The sequence below is a fragment of the Brassica oleracea genome, chromosome C1 (genome assembly GCF_000695525.1).
Source record: "Brassica oleracea var. oleracea cultivar TO1000 chromosome C1, BOL, whole genome shotgun sequence".
Taxonomy (NCBI): Eukaryota; Viridiplantae; Streptophyta; class Magnoliopsida; order Brassicales; family Brassicaceae; genus Brassica; species Brassica oleracea.
This window is the reverse complement of record NC_027748.1, coordinates 9410081-9431053: the sequence shown is the minus strand read 5'-3', so window position 1 is coordinate 9431053 and position 20973 is coordinate 9410081. Positions and strand designations below refer to the sequence as shown.

Here is a 20973-nt window from a genome sequence, read left to right as displayed (position 1 = left end):
CTCACATCCTTGAGAACTATCTTACATCCAGTGTTTGATGTAAGAATAACATCCCCTTTTCCAACAATCTTGATTCTTCCTTGATTTCCCATTTGAACATTACCAAAGTCACCATTTTGGTAGGTTGTGAAGAAGCTTCCATGAGGGGTGACATGAAAAGACGCACCAGAATCAACTATCCATGAGCTATCATCAGAGCTAAGATTACATTCTCCAACGAGATATAGCTCTCCGCTCTGGTCTTTCACAATGGTGGTAGTCTTGTCTTCATGCTTCTTCGTAGGATTGAGCCGGTCTGGTTTGATATTACCGGCTTGTTTGTCTTTCTTGAAAAACTGACATTCCGACTTCATGTGACCCGGCTTGCCACAGTAATAACAGGTGACTCTTGGACGTGACTTAGATCTTCCTCGAGATTGGTCTCGTCCTATGCTTCTGTTGTGACCACGAGTCTCTTCTCTACCTCGTCTATCAACAATGTTAGCTTCTGAATAAGAACTCGAACCTCACTCCTTCCTGCGAACTTCTTCAGAGACATGTTCAAAGAGAGATCGGTCGACATACTTACGTATTACAGCAACCGCCTTTCTATTAAGAATCTCCCATGCTTTATCATCCTTTCCTTCCGTCTTATCCTTCATGATGATGGACTCATGCAAATCCTTACAATAAAGGTGATCTTCCATCATCGGTTTCCAATAAGAGAAGTTGTCCGTCGTGAGCTTGAACATGTCACCTTCAAAGGTAACGGTGGCCTCCATCTTCACTTCTTCAAAGATAATGGTAACCTTGCTCTGATACCAGCTGTTGGGAAAGGTAGCGGATAATATTTTCTTTGAGAGGTTAAGATGAAATGTAAACGGTTTATATTTGTGATAGCTTTTGTATTTAGGAAAGTGATTTTCTACTAAGGCTTGTGTTTGGAGATTCTTTTAGAAACTTTCTTAGAAATTTTTCTTGAATGTTTTCTCTCAATTGCTTTGCTTGATTCTTGGATGATACAAATGGTGCTAAGCACCCCTATTTATACAAGTGAAGGAGCATACTCTAACATGTTCTAGATTTCTCTAAATTATTATTTTATTTCAAAATATCTAACATTAATTATTCTATTCAATATACTTTTTTCTCTCTCCTTCTCCTTAATTCTTTCTCCTTGTGTTCTTCTTTTGCGCTCTTAATATGGATCATGATTTTTTGGGTTTGGGCTAATGAAGGAAAAAACCAACAATCAGGAACTAAATCTGACACTAAATGCTATTTTTAGATACCGGAAGTTTTTTGTGGATACCGGTACGTATAAGTTTTTTTTTGTAGTTGGGGACTAGCATCAATGAATCCTCATTGTATTTGTATTTCCATGTTTGTTCTCTTATAGGGTACTATTGAAAAATTATAAAAAACACAACACAAGTAAGATTACTCTAATTAATCTGAATTAGGCTGTGTTGGACCGATTGAATTTATGTACTTCATATACTAGACATTAGTTGAACGTTTGGAACACTTATCAGTGGGAGTAGAAACTCTATAAATTAATACTCGATAAATTAATAAATACGAAAAAATAATAATTATTTTTGGTTCCGAGTTGAGTCAATTCAAAATATGACATAAATCAGTAAGATAATAAAATATTATCTTCTCAGAGAATCCTATATAAATTTGTAGTCCCATTAAAATCATAAATTAATAATATATATACATTTTATATAAGTACAACTAAAATTAGGGGTGTCAAAATGAGATAACTCGCTCAACTCCGCTCAGCTCATAGTGAGCTCGGCTTTTTCATGAACTAGCTCAACTCAGCTCATTTATTATATGAGCTTCAATATGTAAACACGAACTCATATCATCTAGATCATGAGTTAAATGAGCTAACTCGTTATCTAAACAATAATAATAATTATAAAATAAAATAGTGATAGTGATAGAATAACTTCTATAATATTGTTCAAAATTTAATATTAAAACATTCAAAACATAAATATTAAATGCTAAATAAAAACCAATACATGACAAAAAAAAACACCTAATATAAATTAAATTAAAGCAAAACCAATGATCCAAATCTCTATTCTTCGTGAGAGTCTTGAGCCAATTCATCTTCGATGTATTATATGTATGTTTTACATTTTAATTTTAGAAGATAAATATGATAAATATAGAAATTATCTCTTTTTTACATAAAATAGAAATTATCCAAATATAATATATATAAAATATATTATATATTATTGTAAGTATAAAATGAACAAGCTCATGAGTCAGCTCATGTTCATTAAAGATCGTTCATATAACTCGTGATTTAATTTAAGCTCGATAAAATATAGAGATCTTGCTCATGAAAAAACGAGCTGAGCTGAGCCATATCATGAGCTATAGCTCATTTTGACACCCCTAACTAAAACCTCGTATTTTTTGTTTTATATTGATAATAAAATTATCTCTATTTTCTAAACCCTTCAATATATTTTGATAATATTTAATAAAATTATATCTAAAACCAAATTTAAACTTTAAAGAATACATATACACTAGATAATTTAATAAAACAATATAAAAGTTGAATTTCTAAAATTTAGAAAATCAACTATTTCTTATTTTATAAAAAATATTCAAAAATTCAAAAAAAAAACTTTTTATAAATTAACAACTCTATAAATTAATAAATTATCATAGTCTCAATGTTATTAATTTATGTATATTACTGTATATATAAAATTTCGTTAGTATTACTCCATTGGTTCACGAACATATCATTTTGACAATTTTCGCATAAATTTAAAACGCTTTTTGAAAAGTTTTTGTCCATCATTAATATATTTAAAAAGCTTTCCAACTAATATATTAAGATAATAAAGTTAAAATTGAAATATTATTTATAAATTTGCATTAAAAATGTAAAATAACATTTTTGTCAAACAAAAATTTTAAAATGACATTTTATAAAAAGAAAAAACAATAATTAGTTTACCATGACTATTGGACCACCCAAAATTTTCCGCTGTTTTTTAAGTGACGGCAGCTTACCATTGGACGTTTACACGGCTGATTTATTTCTAGACGTCCTGTTTGAGTTAAGTATAATGATCATCAAGATAAACACATACTCCATATGGATACAAATGTTTAATGTTTTGACTATAATAAATAAATTATTTTGTTTATCACTTTTTGGATTCACCAAAGTTTCACCACTAATATTCTTACAGTTTATTTAATGTTTTAATTTTAAAGACAAGTACATTACCTATATTCTAAAACATCAATCTTTCTAAAACATCGTATCATTCGTATACGAACGGAGGAGTATTATAACTATACCTATGGTAAATGCATGGAAATAGAATGCTAAGCCTAAATCAATTTAATAAACAGGTGACAAAGAGAGAAGTTAAAGGAGGGTGGAACAATTGGAGATGGAGAACTTCAAAAGACGTTTTCAAGAACGGCGCTTACTTCGTTCCTTCTGGTTACGGCAGCGTTGCGCTTCCATATAGTTCTGCTCAGCGATTCCCAGTCGCTCCAGGGAACTTGGTTCCTTCTCTAACCGCAGACGCTGGCCCTCTTAACTGCTACCGCAACCGCCCATGTTATTAGTATTGAAGAGCTAAGCGTAAATGCAATGGAAAATGTCACATGTGTGTATGGAAAATGTCACATGTGTGTGTATACATACTCTTTTCGATGTATCTTATTTTTGGTATATCCCGTTATTATCTTAGTTTATATACCGTTTAATATGTTTCGGTCTGCTGCGCGCTTTTGCTACATCATATGTGGTTATGAACGATGAGATACATTAAGAGTTTGTTGCACCAAATGCATATTTTGATTGATATTTGTGTGTATACATTTATAATTGGAAAGTTTTTCTTATAGCCAAGATTACATTTATAATTGGTAACGTTATTTAGTTTTTCTTATATTAAAGTCTTGTTAGTTTTTTTTTTTTTGGTCTTATATTAGAGTCTTGTTAGTTTGGCAACGTTATTTAGTTTTGAAACAACCAACATTAGTATTAATTGGTCAGCCTGGTTTATATCATTATTTCTCCTTTTCTTTATACTAAAAATTGTAATATAAGCATCTGCAATATGAGTCTTTAAGTGGGAGTCCTTAAAAAAATAATTAAATAATCAGTGAACTCCACCAAAAGTTAAAGATTCAATTTTTAAAATTCTTAAATAAGTACTCCTTCTTAGAGAATCCTTACACTATTTGCGGTTCCCACGACATGTACCGATCCACGATTGGTTAATATATTTTTTTTATCTAAAAAAAAATAATATTTAAAAAATCAAAATACACTTTTCTAATTACTCCCTCTTTGGGTAATACCAGAGGTTCGGCAGCAGACCCCAAAAATCGAAAGCAAAACAAGGATCGGCGGATCAAATAAAATAAACCAAGAAAACAGATTTATAACCAAATTTTGTCAGATGAGCAGAAAGCCATGGGACCGGTCCGCGAAATTCCATCAAATCGAGACCTATTGCCCAGAACAAATTAAAATCCAGACGAATCCTATTTCATCGCGAAGAATCGGATCTTAATTACTTTGAATGTCCGGAAATAAATTCACTAGAATGTCTTTGAAAAGCTTGTTAGGTTGTATATGGGGTATTACATTTGCTTGTTATTATAGTCCCTTATATATATAGTTCTGATATTGATAGGCGGACTTTTGTGATGATCCATTAGGTATTGACTATTGACTTCACAAACAAAAACTGAAGACTTTTAAAATCGTTAACTTTATCTAAACGCAAGCTCATTCCAACCGCCTTTTAGGTTTCCATCTAATTTTCCACGTGTTTGTACAACCAGATAGTTTCTTACATATATTAGCATTGACTGAATGGATTGTTTTTGTTCAATATAAACTTTCAAAATTAACATCAAAAGAAATTGGTACGACATTATTGTAAGATAGCTATACATACAATGATGCAATTAACTATTGTATAGCAGCAAAAGAAGACTTAGAACATCGGATGTCGGCAAGATATGGCTAGAGGTCGTATGAACATTTTTTTTTTAAAAGTCAGTGTTAGTAATTAACTTTGTAATTATTCATTTGACTATAGAAAGCTGTACACATTGAAACTATTTGAAAGATGAAAACTAAGAACTAAGCTACACGCACATTGATTGAAACAACTGCTTAAGTTGCTTAGTGTTTGATTGTTTACTTTATTTATTTTCTTTATTTCTTGCGGTTTGCATGTTTTCTTGCTCGATTTTATTTGTCTTGACTTTTCCTTTGTTTAGGCTTAATTCTAGAACTTATTTTAAAGATAAATCATAATCTATGTTGGATAGATTTATTTTCCTAAAATTTTAATAAGTGATAACTAATAGTTATGTTTCGATTTTATATCAGTTGCGATAAAAAATGCCTCATGGCTCATGTGACTCACTAGATCTAGTTTATTAACCACGAGCTGGATAGGTAGATAGTCTGAAGATCAAAGAGATCAGAGAAGAATACACTGTATCTGTCTTAAATGTACGTTATCTTTTTTTTAAAGTAGTCATTAGTCTATGTATATGTAGTACATGTATATATGTTTACTCGTATGTTTAGACCTTCGTATGTTCTCTTTCTGTTAAACAGAATTCCAAAGAGTTGAAATAGAGAGAACTCGATACAAACAAAACAAAGTCAAAGGAAGTGAGCGGGTCCCACGGTAATATTTGTCAACACATGAACCAGCAACAACGTAAGTTAACTCTCGGACTACTACGTGGGACCCATTCGGAAAGCCGGTCGAGCCGACCCAATCTCGTCAAACTTTTTTTTTGGTTAATTTGACCATATTTTAGTATTTATTACAAAAATGCGTCTTAAAAACTTATGGCAAAAAGTCCTTTAAAATGTTCATTTTCTGGCCGGAAAGATATATGAAAGGATGAATTATATTTCTAAACTCTACATAAAACTACTTTTAGATTCGACCCAACTTGCATTTGGACCTATCAGAAGTTCGATTTAGGTCTAATGCTAAAATTTACTAATTATAAATCCGAAAAATTCTAAAATACGCAGGAAAAAGTGTACTGTGCGAATCATTCGAATCGCAACAAAATTAAACTACAAACTGTATCTAACAATTTGGCGGGAGAATAAAATGTTGCAAGAATATTAGTCTGCCAAAAAAAAATTCCAATCACGTGAAAAATGCCGATTTATTTGCCAGCGGTGTTTTTTTTCTTCTTCTTCTATCATTTGCTCTAATATTTTGATTATCTGAAATAGTCAAAAAGATTTTCTGAAATGAGGACAGAATAAACAAAAATTTAAATCACAACTGATTTTTAATTTGATAAAAAATAGCTGTTCATACAAATCACCTGCTTTTCGCCGCATTCAATATCTTTGGGTATATTGACATGTTCAATAAGATTTTTTTTAAAATAAAAAAAAAAATCATATTGAGTTCTGAAAATCTAAAATAGATCATTTTTAAAACACAAGTTTGACATTATCGAGATATCTTAAAATAGTTGATTTGATTCGTCTAAACCACGGATCGAACACGTCTGAGAATACCGTACTAATATAGCCAAAACTAGTGTATAATTTCAAACAAACAGCATGGTGTTGAAATATACAGAATGGAGCCAAGCTTTTGTACAGCTAATAATCATAATTGAAACAACACGTAGTCCACACCATTTCTCAGATCAGAAAAAAATGACAAAAGAATAAGTAAACGTGTTAAGTGTGAGGTCTATTTAGTTGGACATTTCTTGTCTGGTTGATGTATAGGACTCACGTCTCTCTTTAAGTGTCAGGTGGCAGACAAATGACGCACACCCTGACGCTTTTTAGCTAAACTAGAAATCTCCAAGAAATTTCTATAAAGAATATAATAATATATTAAACAAAACTCAATATACACAAGTACACAAACATAGATACATTCATATAATCTATATATAACTAAAACAGAAATAATAAGATATATATCTCTCAGTCGACGTCAAAACCCTTTTTGTAGGCGAAGCATCTGGACCGGTAAGAGACTCTCTCATCAATCATAGCCACATACCAAACTATCTTTCTCTCTCTAATATATCTTTCTTTGCTCTTTTATCTTCTTGATCTTCCTATATATGGAGAAACACCAAAAGGGTACAACAATACTATACGGATCCAACAAACTGGATTGATTACCCACAAGTACTTATTTCTTTTTGTTCCTAGCGTTTCGGAGAATCCGATCAAGAACAAAGTAAACCATATTATAAGTATTATATAGACTTAGATGTTCCGGTTTCCGGTGAGTCTAGGAGGTTCACGTGACGAAACCCGTCACGATCAGATCACACCGTTGGACGAGCGTCGTGTAGTGGTTGGTGAGGTTGACTTCTTCTCTGATAAGAGAGATAGGGTTTCACGTGAGAACATCAACGACGACGAAGACGACGAAGCCAGTAAGGTTCACGTCAAAATGGAGAGTTCACGAGTTGAAGACAACGATCGTTCTAGAGATGTAAATGTAAGTGTAATTGATTATTCTCTTTGCTTTTGGTTATCTATATTAAAAGGTTTATTTTTTTCCTTATATTTTTGTTGAAATTTTGTTTCTTGGCTTGCTGAGATGAGAATGCTCATAACACTAGTCTAGAAACAATTATTTTTTCTCAGAGTTGAGTTGTTATTAACATAGGCAGATGAGTTGAATATGTTTTATGAGTTAAGATGGTGTGGATATATTAACTACAGATCGGGCTGAATCTTCTGACGGCGAATACGGGAAGCGATGGATCAACAGTGGATGATGGACTGTCAATGGATATGGAAGATAAACGTGCAAAGTTTGAGGTACATATTAATCATAAAAAGTTGATCATATATTTTCATTTTCGTTTCCTAATAATTAGTTCCACAAACAAAATCAATCATATCTTCTTCAGCATTTAATGTGATTTCGTAGACAGCAATAAAAGTAAAAGTAAATATAAACTAGTATTTTACTAGCTTTTTCTCTAAAATTTACATTTTTCGATGACGAATTTTTTTTTTTTTTGAGGAAAAGGTTTTAATATATTTTGTGTTGCAATAAATGAAACGAAGAACGCACAATTGCAAGAGGAGCTGAAGAAGATGAAAATAGAAAACCAAAGGCTAAGGGAAATGTTGAGCCAAGCGACCAACAACTTCAATTCCTTACAGATGCAACTTGTTGCCGTCATGAGGCAACAAGAACAACGCAACTCCTCCCAAGATCATCTGTTGGTAATTTTACATCTCCCTTTTAAGCTTTTGGAGTTTTACGTGATTGATCTCAATCTGTACAAATCTCTAATATATATTTGAGGAGTCTAGTTTTTCATTAAATCATGTCAATAACAACTAACAAGTAAACCATGTGGATAACCGACATGTTTGTATGGTTGGTCAATCGTTTGTCGTTTATGTAAGTTTCAATCGCACCAACTCGTTTACATTTTGTCGTTATGACGGATATACATTTGAGGATAAACTTTAATTGTACATAACGTCGGCACATGGGGCTTAAATACTAAAAACGACTCTACAATTGTCATTTCTATAATTATAACACAAGCACAAAATTCATGTTCTACGTATTTATTCATCTTCTTGAAAGTATAATTCCTCAGCTAATTTTTAGTTATAAAAACGCAAGAAATTAAAGTTATGAGATTTCTTTAACATATATATAGGCTACGGAAGGTAACGCAGAAGGAAGTAAACGGCAAGAAGTGCAAACCATGGTGCCAAGGCAGTTCATGGACCTCGGGCCGTCTTCTGGCGCGGTCGAGCAGGATGCTGAAGTGTCATCTGAAGAGAGAACAATGCTGCGCTCAGGATCTCCTCCTTTGCTTCTGGAGAATTCAAATCCCCGAGAGACCGGAAAGAGGTTACTTGGGAGAGAAGAAAGCCCGGAATCCGAGTCTAACGCCTGGGGAAACCCTAACAAAGTCTCCAAACACAATCCACCTTCCGGAAGCAACAACAACAACAACAACAACGGAAACAGAAACCTTATTGATCAGTCCGCTGCGGAAGCCACCATGCGAAAAGCCCGTGTCTCAGTTCGCGCCCGGTCTGAAGCAACTATGGTAACGCTAACTCATACTCCCTCAATGATTTTTAAAAATATCTGAAAAGATAACATTTTTATATTTTAATGCAATTTTTAAGGTAATAATATAAGTTTCAAAAAGTTATATTTATTGAACTTCTATCGAATTAAGAGTGTGAAAAGAGTTTAAGCACAACATATTATATTTATAATCAAAATTTAATATGTTTTTCAGTTACCAAAAAATAATATGTTTTTTAAATATATGTGAAAATACAAAACATATATATTTTAGAAACGGAGAGGACATTATAAATAGCTATATAAGGTTATTTTTATAAAAGCTTGTAATAATGCTGATATAACAGATAACCGATGGATGTCAATGGAGAAAGTACGGACAAAAAATGGCTAAAGGAAACCCTTGTCCGCGAGCTTATTATCGCTGCACGATGGCTGGTGGATGTCCTGTTCGTAAGCAAGTACGTTTGCTCCTACATCTACAGTCGCCAATAAACATAAACATATATATATATAAGCTGCGCTTGAAACAGAGAAAACCTTAACCAATGATGTTTAAACAGGTGCAACGTTGCGCAGAAGACAGATCTATTCTCATAACCACTTACGAAGGAAACCACAACCATCCGCTTCCACCAGCCGCAATGGCCATGGCCTCAACAACCACCGCAGCCGCAAGCATGCTCCTCTCAGGCTCAGTGTCTAGCCAAGACAATTTAATGAACCCAACAAACCTCCTAGCTCGAGCCATCTTGCCTTGCTCCTCAAGCATGGCCACAATCTCAGCCTCCGCGCCGTTCCCAACCATCACACTGGACCTCACCAATTCACCCAACGGTAACAACCCGAACATGACCACTAATAACCCGTTGATGCAGTTCGCTCAAAGACCCGGTTTCAACCCGGCGGTGTTGCCTCAAGTGGTTGGTCAAGGTTTGTATTATAACCAACAACAATCCAAATTTTCTGGTTTACAGTTACCCGCTCAGCCGCTGCAGATGGCTGCAACTTCTTCGATGGCCGAGAGCGTTAGTGCCGCCAGTGCAGCGATTGCGTCCGATCCAAACTTTGCTGCGGCTTTAGCGGCAGCAATTACGTCCATTATTAACGGCTCCAGTCATCAGAATAATAACGGCAATAATACCAATCTGGCTACTAGCAACGGTGACAATATATAGGCAGTAAGAGTCTTTGTTTTGATGCTCGATTTTATTTTATTGGTACTTTGTTTTTTGAGTTTTGGATGTGTAATTATTCGTATCCTTGGTTTTGCTTTTGTTCGTAAACAAGAAGGGTCTTTGAGAACATGTTTTTCCTCTTGTTCTTCGTGTAAGATCAACGTTTTTGTGGGTACTTGAATTTCAGTTAAAAATAAAATTTCTTTAAATTTGGACGAGTTTACGCTCTCACTAACGCACAGAAGAACAACTTGGTGCCTACTTGGAGATTATTCTCATGCATTATATTATTCTCATACATTATTTATTAGCTTGTATAGCTTGCTGCTCTTTCGAGTTTTTGTGAACCGTATAGCTTGCTGCAATATTATTTCATCTAAAGTTTACATAACCAACCACAAGGTGGTGGTCAAGTAGCAGGCGGTAGCAACCCGACTTCGGTTGCATTTTACTACACTTTCACCTTATGGTCCCGCAGGATATAAGCCATATTTTGGATCTCATTTAAATATTCGAAGAGAAAGTCCGTTGGATTAGTCTGAGCTCTTCTGTAAGTTCAGGATACCCCAATGTTAATCATAAAAATAAGTTTACATGACTACTTTCGTAAACCTTATAAAATCATATTTGTAATATTTAGAATTACCTTTTGTTAAAAGAGGAAGATAATTTCAGGAGGAATCAATTCTGGTGATTCGTCTAAATTAGAAAGCCATGGTTTTGTGTCCTCCAATCAGTGGATTTTTACAAAATTATGGGATAGAGAACAACTCATGAGCATACATGTCCCCCAAATTTCCCAAAATATCATTATTGATACTTATTGTACAAAGTGACTTTATATTGGAGGAAATCAAAATTTTGGGTTAGAAAAAAAAGTTTTGGACTCCCAAATTTGACAATTAATATATAGTATTTGATCATCTGGCTTCAAAAGTTTGAAGGGACAACATAATTTTCTTTTTACCTCCTTCGTTCTTAAACTAGATGATCTTTGTTTACTAGTAAAGATTGACTATTATAAAGGTATATGCACTTTGTCCTAAACGTTTAAACTTACTCTGATCCATAATTCTTACTTCATTCGATCTCAAACTAGATGATCTTGCTTTTACTACTAAAGATTGTCTATATAAAGGTATATGCACTTTTGTTCTAAACGTTTAACTCACATACTTTGATCTTGCTATTCATTAACTAAACATTGGTTCCACGAAGTACGAACGAACTGGCTAGCACTAAAGAAAGTTTGGTTTATGTTGTTTGGCTAAATATTACAACGATAGTATCTCTGTAAGAATTAATGTGGTTGAATATTTTTGTTTCGAAGTGAGAGATGATATCTGTGGAACTACCAGAATTGTAAGAGTTTTGTAATCAAGCACAAAAGCTTGAGAATTGTGGAGAGTGTGAACTCAACAAATAAGATTGAATCATTGATAGCAGGTGAGATCATTTAGATATACAAGAAGCTCAAAACTGTACTCACTTGCTATGATTTAGCAATTGAAAATCCCTAGGATGTAGTATCTTAAGTAATGTATATATAGCCTTGATAGAATTAGATGCCAATTGTCTACTGTATATTATTTATATGTTTGGTTTTATTTTGCTTAACATTGTTTTGTTCCAGTAGAGCGCTCTTAAACAACGTGTTTAAACAATATTTACTTGGAAACTATGATGAGGCAAAATTGAAAGGCATTACTATGGAGATCCGTATGACTCAAGTAATTAAAATTGGGGTCAATGAGTCTTTCCAGTCGTTCAGCCATTACTAGGGACAAAAAAATGCCATCCACAACACACATAACATTTTGATAACTTTAGATGATCGAGTCTACGATGATTCGTAGGGCACAGTTAAAAAAATAATATATATTGATAACTACAATAATAAACATCTACAATATAAAAAAAAACATCTACAATATAAGTAATCGATATTTCCAAAATATATAAATTATGTTCCTAATATATTAAAAAAGAATGTTCCTAATATATTAAGGTTATGATATATTACTACTTGGGTACTCAATAGACAATTGTTATAAAAAAAAGGGAAAAAAAACGCATCAGTATACATGAATTTATTTTAATGTATATGTGGGGCTACAACATACTGCATGGCGTACGTACGTTTTACCTAGTAAAAACAAAGTCCTGTAATTTTATTATGTTGGAAAATGAATTCATCGTACATGATTTTATCGATGAGATTAGTACATAAAATAACTAAAAATCAAAAATTAAAACGAAAATCCTTATCAAATGGAACTGAAAGTGAGATAGATATCTATCGCCTCCATATTCCTTAAGGAGAATTTTTATCTCCATTGATATTGGTTTGATAAGTGGCACCACCGCCATTTCCTCCTCCAATGCCAATACCAAAGCCAATGCCCATTCCAAAACCTACTCCTACTCCTCCTCCATTGCTTGTACCGGTTCCTTCTCCCGTCCCATATCCCTCTCCTCTTCCACTTCCACTTCCTCCACCGCTACCTCCACCACCACCACCGCCACCTCCTCCACTACCACTACCTTTACCCATCCCAAAACCAGCACCATAACCACTACCGTAACCATATCCATTGCCGGAACCAGCACCTCCTCCACCACCACCTCCACCTGCTCCACCTCCTGCTCCAACACCAGTACCAGCACCGGATCCGCTTCCGTGACCAGAACCTCCATTGGCACCACCACCTTCTCCGCCACCACCACCTCCACCTCCTCCTGCTCCTCCAACTCCAACACCAGCACCAGCCCCTGATCCACTTCCATGACCGGATCCTCCATTGGCACCACCACCTTCTCCGCCACCACCACCTCCACCTCCTCCTGCTCCTCCAACTCCAACACCAGCACCAGCCCCTGATCCACTTCCATGACCGGATCCTCCATTGGCACCACCACCTTCTCCGCCACCACCACCTCCACCTCCTCCTGCTCCTCCAACTCCAACTCCAACACCAGCACCAGCCCCTGATCCACTTCCATGACCGGATCCTCCATTGGCACCACCACCTTCTCCGCCACCACCTCCTCCACCCCCTCCACCACCACCTCCACCTCCTTCTCCAACACCAGTACCAGCACCGGATCCACTTCCGTGACCAGAACCTCCATTGGCACCACCACCTTCTCCGCCACCACCTCCTCCACCCCCTCCACCACCACCTCCACCTCCTGCTCCAACACCAGTACCAGCACCGGATCCACTTCCGTGACCAGAACCTCCATTGGCACCACCACCTTCTCCGCCACCACCTCCTCCACCCCCTCCACCACCACCTCCACCTCCTGCTCCAACACCAGTACCAGCACCGGATCCACTTCCGTGACCAGAACCTCCATTGGCACCACCACCTTCTCCGCCACCACCTCCTCCACCCCCTCCACCACCACCTCCACCTCCTGCTCCAACACCAGTACCAGCACCGGATCCACTTCCGTGACCAGAACCTCCATTGGCACCACCACCTTCTCCGCCACCACCTCCTCCACCCCCTCCACCACCACCTCCACCTCCTGCTCCAACACCAGTACCAGCACCGGATCCACTTCCGTGACCAGAACCTCCATTGGCACCACCACCTTCTCCGCCACCACCTCCTCCACCCCCTCCACCACCACCTCCACCTCCTGCTCCAACACCAGTACCAGCACCGGATCCACTTCCGTGACCAGAACCTCCATTGGCACCACCACCTTCTCCGCCACCACCTCCTCCACCCCCTCCACCACCACCTCCACCTCCTGCTCCAACACCAGTACCAGCACCGGATCCACTTCCGTGACCAGAACCTCCATTGGCACCACCACCTTCTCCGCCACCACCTCCTCCACCCCCTCCACCACCACCTCCACCTCCTGCTCCAACACCAGTACCAGCACCGGATCCACTTCCGTGACCAGAACCTCCATTGGCACCACCACCTTCTCCGCCACCACCTCCTCCACCCCCTCCACCACCACCTCCACCTCCTGCTCCAACACCAGTACCAGCACCGGATCCACTTCCGTGACCAGAACCTCCATTGGCACCACCACCTTCTCCGCCACCACCTCCTCCACCCCCTCCACCACCACCTCCACCTCCTGCTCCAACACCAGTACCAGCACCGGATCCACTTCCGTGACCAGAACCTCCATTGGCACCACCACCTTCTCCGCCACCACCTCCTCCACCCCCTCCACCACCACCTCCACCTCCTGCTCCAACACCAGTACCAGCACCGGATCCACTTCCGTGACCAGAACCTCCATTGGCACCACCACCTTCTCCGCCACCACCTCCTCCACCCCCTCCACCACCACCTCCACCTCCTGCTCCAACACCAGTACCAGCACCGGATCCACTTCCGTGACCAGAACCTCCATTGGCACCACCACCTTCTCCGCCACCACCTCCTCCACCCCCTCCACCACCACCTCCACCTCCTGCTCCAACACCAGTACCAGCACCGGATCCACTTCCGTGACCAGAACCTCCATTGGCACCACCACCTTCTCCGCCACCACCTCCTCCACCCCCTCCACCACCACCTCCACCTCCTGCTCCAACACCAGTACCAGCACCGGATCCACTTCCGTGACCAGAACCTCCATTGGCACCACCACCTTCTCCGCCACCACCTCCTCCACCCCCTCCACCACCACCTCCACCTCCTGCTCCAACACCAGTACCAGCACCGGATCCACTTCCGTGACCAGAACCTCCATTGGCACCACCACCTTCTCCGCCACCACCTCCTCCACCCCCTCCACCACCACCTCCACCTCCTGCTCCAACACCAGTACCAGCACCGGATCCACTTCCGTGACCAGAACCTCCATTGGCACCACCACCTTCTCCGCCACCACCTCCTCCACCCCCTCCACCACCACCTCCACCTCCTGCTCCAACACCAGTACCAGCACCGGATCCACTTCCGTGACCAGAACCTCCATTGGCACCACCACCTTCTCCGCCACCACCTCCTCCACCCCCTCCACCACCACCTCCACCTCCTGCTCCAACACCAGTACCAGCACCGGATCCACTTCCGTGACCAGAACCTCCATTGGCACCACCACCTTCTCCGCCACCACCTCCTCCACCCCCTCCACCACCACCTCCACCTCCTGCTCCAACACCAGTACCAGCACCGGATCCACTTCCGTGACCAGAACCTCCATTGGCACCACCACCTTCTCCGCCACCACCTCCTCCACCCCCTCCACCACCACCTCCACCTCCTGCTCCAACACCAGTACCAGCACCGGATCCACTTCCGTGACCAGAACCTCCATTGGCACCACCACCTTCTCCGCCACCACCTCCTCCACCCCCTCCACCACCACCTCCACCTCCTGCTCCAACACCAGTACCAGCACCGGATCCACTTCCGTGACCAGAACCTCCATTGGCACCACCACCTTCTCCGCCACCACCTCCTCCACCCCCTCCACCACCACCTCCACCTCCTGCTCCAACACCAGTACCAGCACCGGATCCACTTCCGTGACCAGAACCTCCATTGGCACCACCACCTTCTCCGCCACCACCTCCTCCACCCCCTCCACCACCACCTCCACCTCCTGCTCCAACACCAGTACCAGCACCGGATCCACTTCCGTGACCAGATCCTCCATTGGCACCACCACCTTCTCCGCCACCACCTCCTCCACCCCCTCCACCACCACCTCCACCTCCTTCTCCAACACCAGTACCAGCACCGGATCCGCTTCCGTGACCAGAACCTCCATTGGCACCACCACCTCCACCTCCTGCTCCAACACCAGTACCAGCACCGGATCCGCTTCCGTGACCAGAACCTCCATTGGCACCACCACCTCCACCTCCTGCTCCAACTCCACCCCCTCCACCACCACCTCCACCTCCTGCTCCAACACCAGTACCAGCACCGGATCCACTTCCGTGACCAGAACCTCCATTGGCACCACCACCTTCTCCGCCACCACCTCCTCCACCCCCTCCACCACCACCTCCACCTCCTGCTCCAACCACCACCAACTCCAACACCAGCACCAGCACCGGATCCGCTTCCATGACCAGAACCTCCATTGGTACCACCACCTTCTCCGCCCCCACCCCCTCCACCTCCTCCTGCTCCACCAACTCCGCCACCAGCACCCGCACCGGATCCGCTTCCATGACCCGATCCTCCATTGGCACCAACACCTTCTCCACCCCCGCCTCCTCCACCTCCTCCTGCTCCACCCGATATTCCACCAACTCCGACACCAGCACCAGCGCCGGATCCGCTTCCATGACCTGATCCTCCATTGGCACCACCACCTTCACCGCCACCGCCTCCTCCACCTCCTCCTCCTCCTGCTCCACCAACTCCAACACCAGCACCCGCTCCGGATCCGCTTCCATGACCCGATCCTCCATTTGCACCACCGCCTTCTCCGCCCCCGCCTCCTCCACCTCCTCCTGCTCCACCCCCTGCTTTACTAACTCCGACACCAGCACCCGCGCCAGATCCGCTTCCATGACCTGATCCTCCATTGGAACCACCACCTTCTCCACCCCCGCCGCCTCCACCTCCTCCTGCTCCACCTGCTGCTCCACCAACACCAGCACCTACGCCGGATCCACTTCCACGACCTGATCCTCCATTGGAACCACCACCTTCTCCACCTCCGCCGCCACCACCTCCACCTGCTGCTCCACCAACTCCAACACCAGCACCCGCGCCGGATCCACTTCCATGACCTGATCCTCCATTGGCACCACCACCTTCTCCGCCGCCACCACCACCACCATAGCCACCACCATAACCATTCATACCAGCTCCATACCTTTCTCCATGGCCATACCTTTCACCACCATATCCAGCACCATATGTTTTGGAAGGTTGTCTATAAAAACTGCCGCATCCACGCCAATTCCACGAAGAACAACCATCATCCTCGTTTTTATTCTCCACATTATCTCCAGAACTCTCCGCAATCAATGCAAAAACAATGCATGAAAGAAGAAGAAGCACGTATAAAAATCTTGAGTGAGTAGCCATTGAAGTACTCTTGTTGGTTTTCAAAGAACTAGAAAGCAACTTTGGTTTGGTTCCATTTGTGCTTGGTTCTGCTCTATATTTATAGTGCGAATCAGAGTGGAAGATCGATTATTATATTTTGTTTTTTAATATATCAGTTCAATAGTCAGACCAGTGTTGGTCCATATGCATTTACACTTGCTGAGGTTCCAAGGTACGTGACCTATAAGGCGCGAAATATTTTAAAACAAAAACATATATTGAGTAGTGAGAAAAAGAGATCTAATTAAGTCAATGAAAAAGTCCTTCAAAGTCAAAAGTCAGCTGTTCATAGACAAACAGACCAAAAACATGCGTTTCTTTTCTTTTCGAAGGAGTTTATATTGTTTAATATTGTTCAGAATTACCAAATAGCTATGCTGTTACTTGTATACGTCCATATTGATAAACATTCTAAACTATACTCTTTTGTTTTTATGATTGAAATAAACACGGTGCATTTTTCCGGCTAATGATACCTTTGAATTAGTCATCAACTAATGTTATATACTGTATAAATAAACTAACAAATTGTCAACCTGGATTGGGTGAGTTATCACTAATCAAAACTTCTAATAATATAATTTCACAGTATTGGATTTGCCACTGTTTTCTGATAAATCGTTGAAAACTCTAACCTCCTCCAAAAAGATGATTCAATCGTTGTTTTATTGATAATTTTAGTCTACCGATCAGTACTTATCATCATGCAATGAATCAAATTTTACATAATAAATATGATGGCTAATTATTATTACACAGTTATTATTTGTAGTTATTTCACAGCTATTTTCTAATTAAAATATAATATTATTTCACAGTATTTGATTTACTAGAATGTAGAAGCGATAGCAATAATGCATTTAAAAACCAGGGTACAACTCTCTTTTTTAAACACTTTTTGAAACGCAGTTACACAGGGTTTCAGAAAGAAAGAGAAAAACAGGGTAAGACTCTATTTGTTAAAATGTGTTGATACTAAAAAATAGTACAATAAAATTAAAATTTAGGTGTTAGTCAGATAACTAGTTACGTTGTTAAATAAACCAACCCATACTTGTATATGGATAGTATTCGACACTTATATTATTTAACCAACTCTTAGAAAATCATCATCAATCAGAAACTCAGACATATTTTAACATTTAGAAAGACAGGTGTATTAAAAATCAGATAAATTGTAGTAATCGTTTAAAAGATGATATGCATATAAACAAAACCGGCTGATATGGTAGGAATCTATAAACAATTTAGTAAAAAAATTTATGCATAAAGATTCCAAGTTTATGTATATTAGTTTTTGAAATTTTGAAAGCTGTACATCATCAGATACACTTTCCAAGAGTTAGTACATAGCCTACGGAGGGAACGAAATGCGCGTAGGCATGATGAACAACCAAAGGATGAAATGGTGTTGATCAAAATGTGCAGATAAATTGATCAGACTGAAGGTTCTAGCAGTGAAGAGAAAGGGTCAAAAATACCTCGAGGATAGTCTGTTTATTTGGTTTGGATCAAGACAAGAAGGATTCTAACTGAAAAAGCGAAGAGTTGAGGAAATTTGGTTTGTAGTTCATTTGGTTGTAAATGCAAATCAAAAACAGATGTACTTGGCTCAAGGAAAAGTGACTCCATCGCGTGGAATTAGACAAGGAGATCTCCTCTCACCCTACCTCTTCATCATATGTACTGAGGTCCTTTCTAGACTGTGCTATAGGTCAATGCAGGATGGGAGTTTGGCTGGGATCAAAGCGGCAAGAAACTGCCCTCTCATCAACCATTTATTTTTCGCGGACGACACCATGTTTTTCACAAAAACAAGTGTCGCCTGCTGTGAAGCTTTGAAGTGTGTACTCTCCTTGTATGAAGGAGCCTCAGGACAGTGCATCAACGTTGGCAAATCGGCCATAACTTTCTCTGCAAAAACGCCAAGCGAAGTGAAATCTCGGGTTAAGGAGCTACTTAATATACATCAGGAGGGAGGAACTGGGAAATATTTAGGACTCCCCGAGCATTTTGGAAGGAAGAAGCGTGACATCTTTGCCAAGCTCATTGACCGGATCAGACAGAGATCGATAAGTTGGTCTACGCGATATCTCTCGAGTGCTGGGAAACAAGTGCTACTACAGGCAGTGCTTGCAGCTCTCCCAACATACACAATGTCATGCTTCAAGTTGCCGCTCTCTATCTGCAAACAGATTCAAAGTGTACTGACCCGGTTCTGGTTGGACGCAAAACCAGAGACGCGGAAGCTATGTTGGGTATCATGGACAAGGTTAACTCGGCCGAAAAGAGCTGGGGGATTAGGATTTAGAGAGATAGAGCAGTTCAACAATGCCCTGGTTGCGAAACTCGCGTGGAGAATCCTTAAGGAACCTCATTCGCTGCTTGCCCAAACTCTTATGGAAAAATACTGCCACAACTCAAACTTCCTTGATTGCCTATCCCCTGCCTCCGCCTCGCATGGATGGCGAGGTATCCTTGTAGGTAGAGAGGTCCTCAAGAAGGGTCTTGGCTGGATAGTGGGGAATGGAAAAGATATACAGGTCTGGTCTCAACCTTGGTTACACCTCGACAGACCGACAGCTCCCATAGGTCCTCCAACGCAACAAAACGTTAATCTCTACGTAGTGGACCTTCTAAAGCCAAACTCACCCAACTGGAACCTACAAGCGATCAGAGAACATCTACCACAGTATGAGGAAACCATCAAGGCGATCATCCCTAGCGAGTGTAATATGAAAGATGAGTTGGTATGGCTGAAAGACAAGACTGGGATTTATACTACAAAGTCGGGATATGCAATGGCCAAACTCAACTCTAAAGCGGAACCATCTGATAGCTTTGACTGGAAAAAGCACATTTGGCAGGTAAATACCTCCCCAAAACTGAGACACCTGCTCTGGAAAGCTACAGCAAGAGCCCTGGCAGTAGGATCAGCTATCAAAAACAGAGGTATCGACACAAATGCGAAGTGTAAGCGGTGTGGTGCTCATGAAACGGAAATTCACGTCTTGCTACACTGCCCGTACGTTTCAAGAGTCTGGAACCAAGTCCCCTGTTTACACTCACCATCTTCGCTAACTCAGAAGCCCAACTCAGTCACGGCTCTACTTGATAGCTGTAGCAAGATCATCAACCTGCCTCCAACAGGCTTAGGAGAAGTACCTATCTTCCCGTGGGTCTTGTGGACCTTATGGACGAATATGAATAGACTATTGTTTGAAGATAAAGACTTCTCTGTGGAGAAAACATTACTTAAAATTTTACAAGATTCAAGAGCTTGGAAGGGAGCTCAAGAATCAAAACAACACCAAAAAGTGCCACAGTGTGTGGATCCTTCCCTGCGGTTGCCTAACATCCAACGGCCTTCTATCTTTCCTATTTCAGGTACCACCTCATGGAGCCTCTACTCAGATGCGGCTTGGGATCCTAAGACTGGAAGATGTGGCATGGGATGGCATTTTCGAGATGATACAGACGCACCAGCAGGCAACTTTTCACTACAAGAAAACACATGCTTAACGACAAAAATTAACGAGGAAAAACAATCCTCGTAAATTTGTGTCGAGTTTACGACGAATTTACGTGAAAAACTAAAGTCATCGTTATTTCCTCGTAACGTAACGACAAAACTGTTTCGTCGTAAAGTGGATGTAA

General features: G+C 40.5%; 3 protein-coding genes across 3 annotated transcripts in view; 2 read left to right on the top strand and 1 right to left on the bottom strand.

The window, feature by feature from the left end:
* LOC106297447 (probable pectate lyase 16) overlaps nucleotides 1-3747 on the top strand; it is a 7312-nt gene extending 3565 nt beyond the window's left edge. The window contains exon 4 of the mRNA XM_013733686.1: nucleotides 3385-3747. Coding sequence (XP_013589140.1) covers nucleotides 3385-3606 — 222 coding nt within the window. The 3' untranslated portion in view covers nucleotides 3607-3747. The remainder of the gene's footprint in view (nucleotides 1-3384) is intronic.
* Nucleotides 3748-7006: 3259 nt separating this feature from the next.
* LOC106328076 (probable WRKY transcription factor 31) lies at nucleotides 7007-10473 on the top strand. The gene is made up of 6 exons (XM_013766438.1): nucleotides 7007-7514; nucleotides 7742-7840; nucleotides 8093-8254; nucleotides 8704-9102; nucleotides 9434-9547; nucleotides 9650-10473. Exons 1-6 carry the CDS (start codon nucleotides 7281-7283, stop codon nucleotides 10262-10264), a joined length of 1623 nt encoding a protein of 540 aa, XP_013621892.1. The 5' UTR covers nucleotides 7007-7280; the 3' UTR covers nucleotides 10265-10473.
* A 1909-nt stretch (nucleotides 10474-12382) lies between these two features.
* On the bottom strand, nucleotides 12383-17295 carry LOC106330861 (fibroin heavy chain-like). Its single transcript, XM_013769265.1, has 3 exons — nucleotides 16332-17295; nucleotides 16214-16267; nucleotides 12383-15964 (listed from the first exon to the last, which is right to left on the bottom strand). Exons 1-3 carry the CDS (start codon nucleotides 17293-17295, stop codon nucleotides 12579-12581), a joined length of 4404 nt encoding a protein of 1467 aa, XP_013624719.1. The 3' UTR covers nucleotides 12383-12578.
* Nucleotides 17296-20973: the final 3678 nt, after the last annotated feature.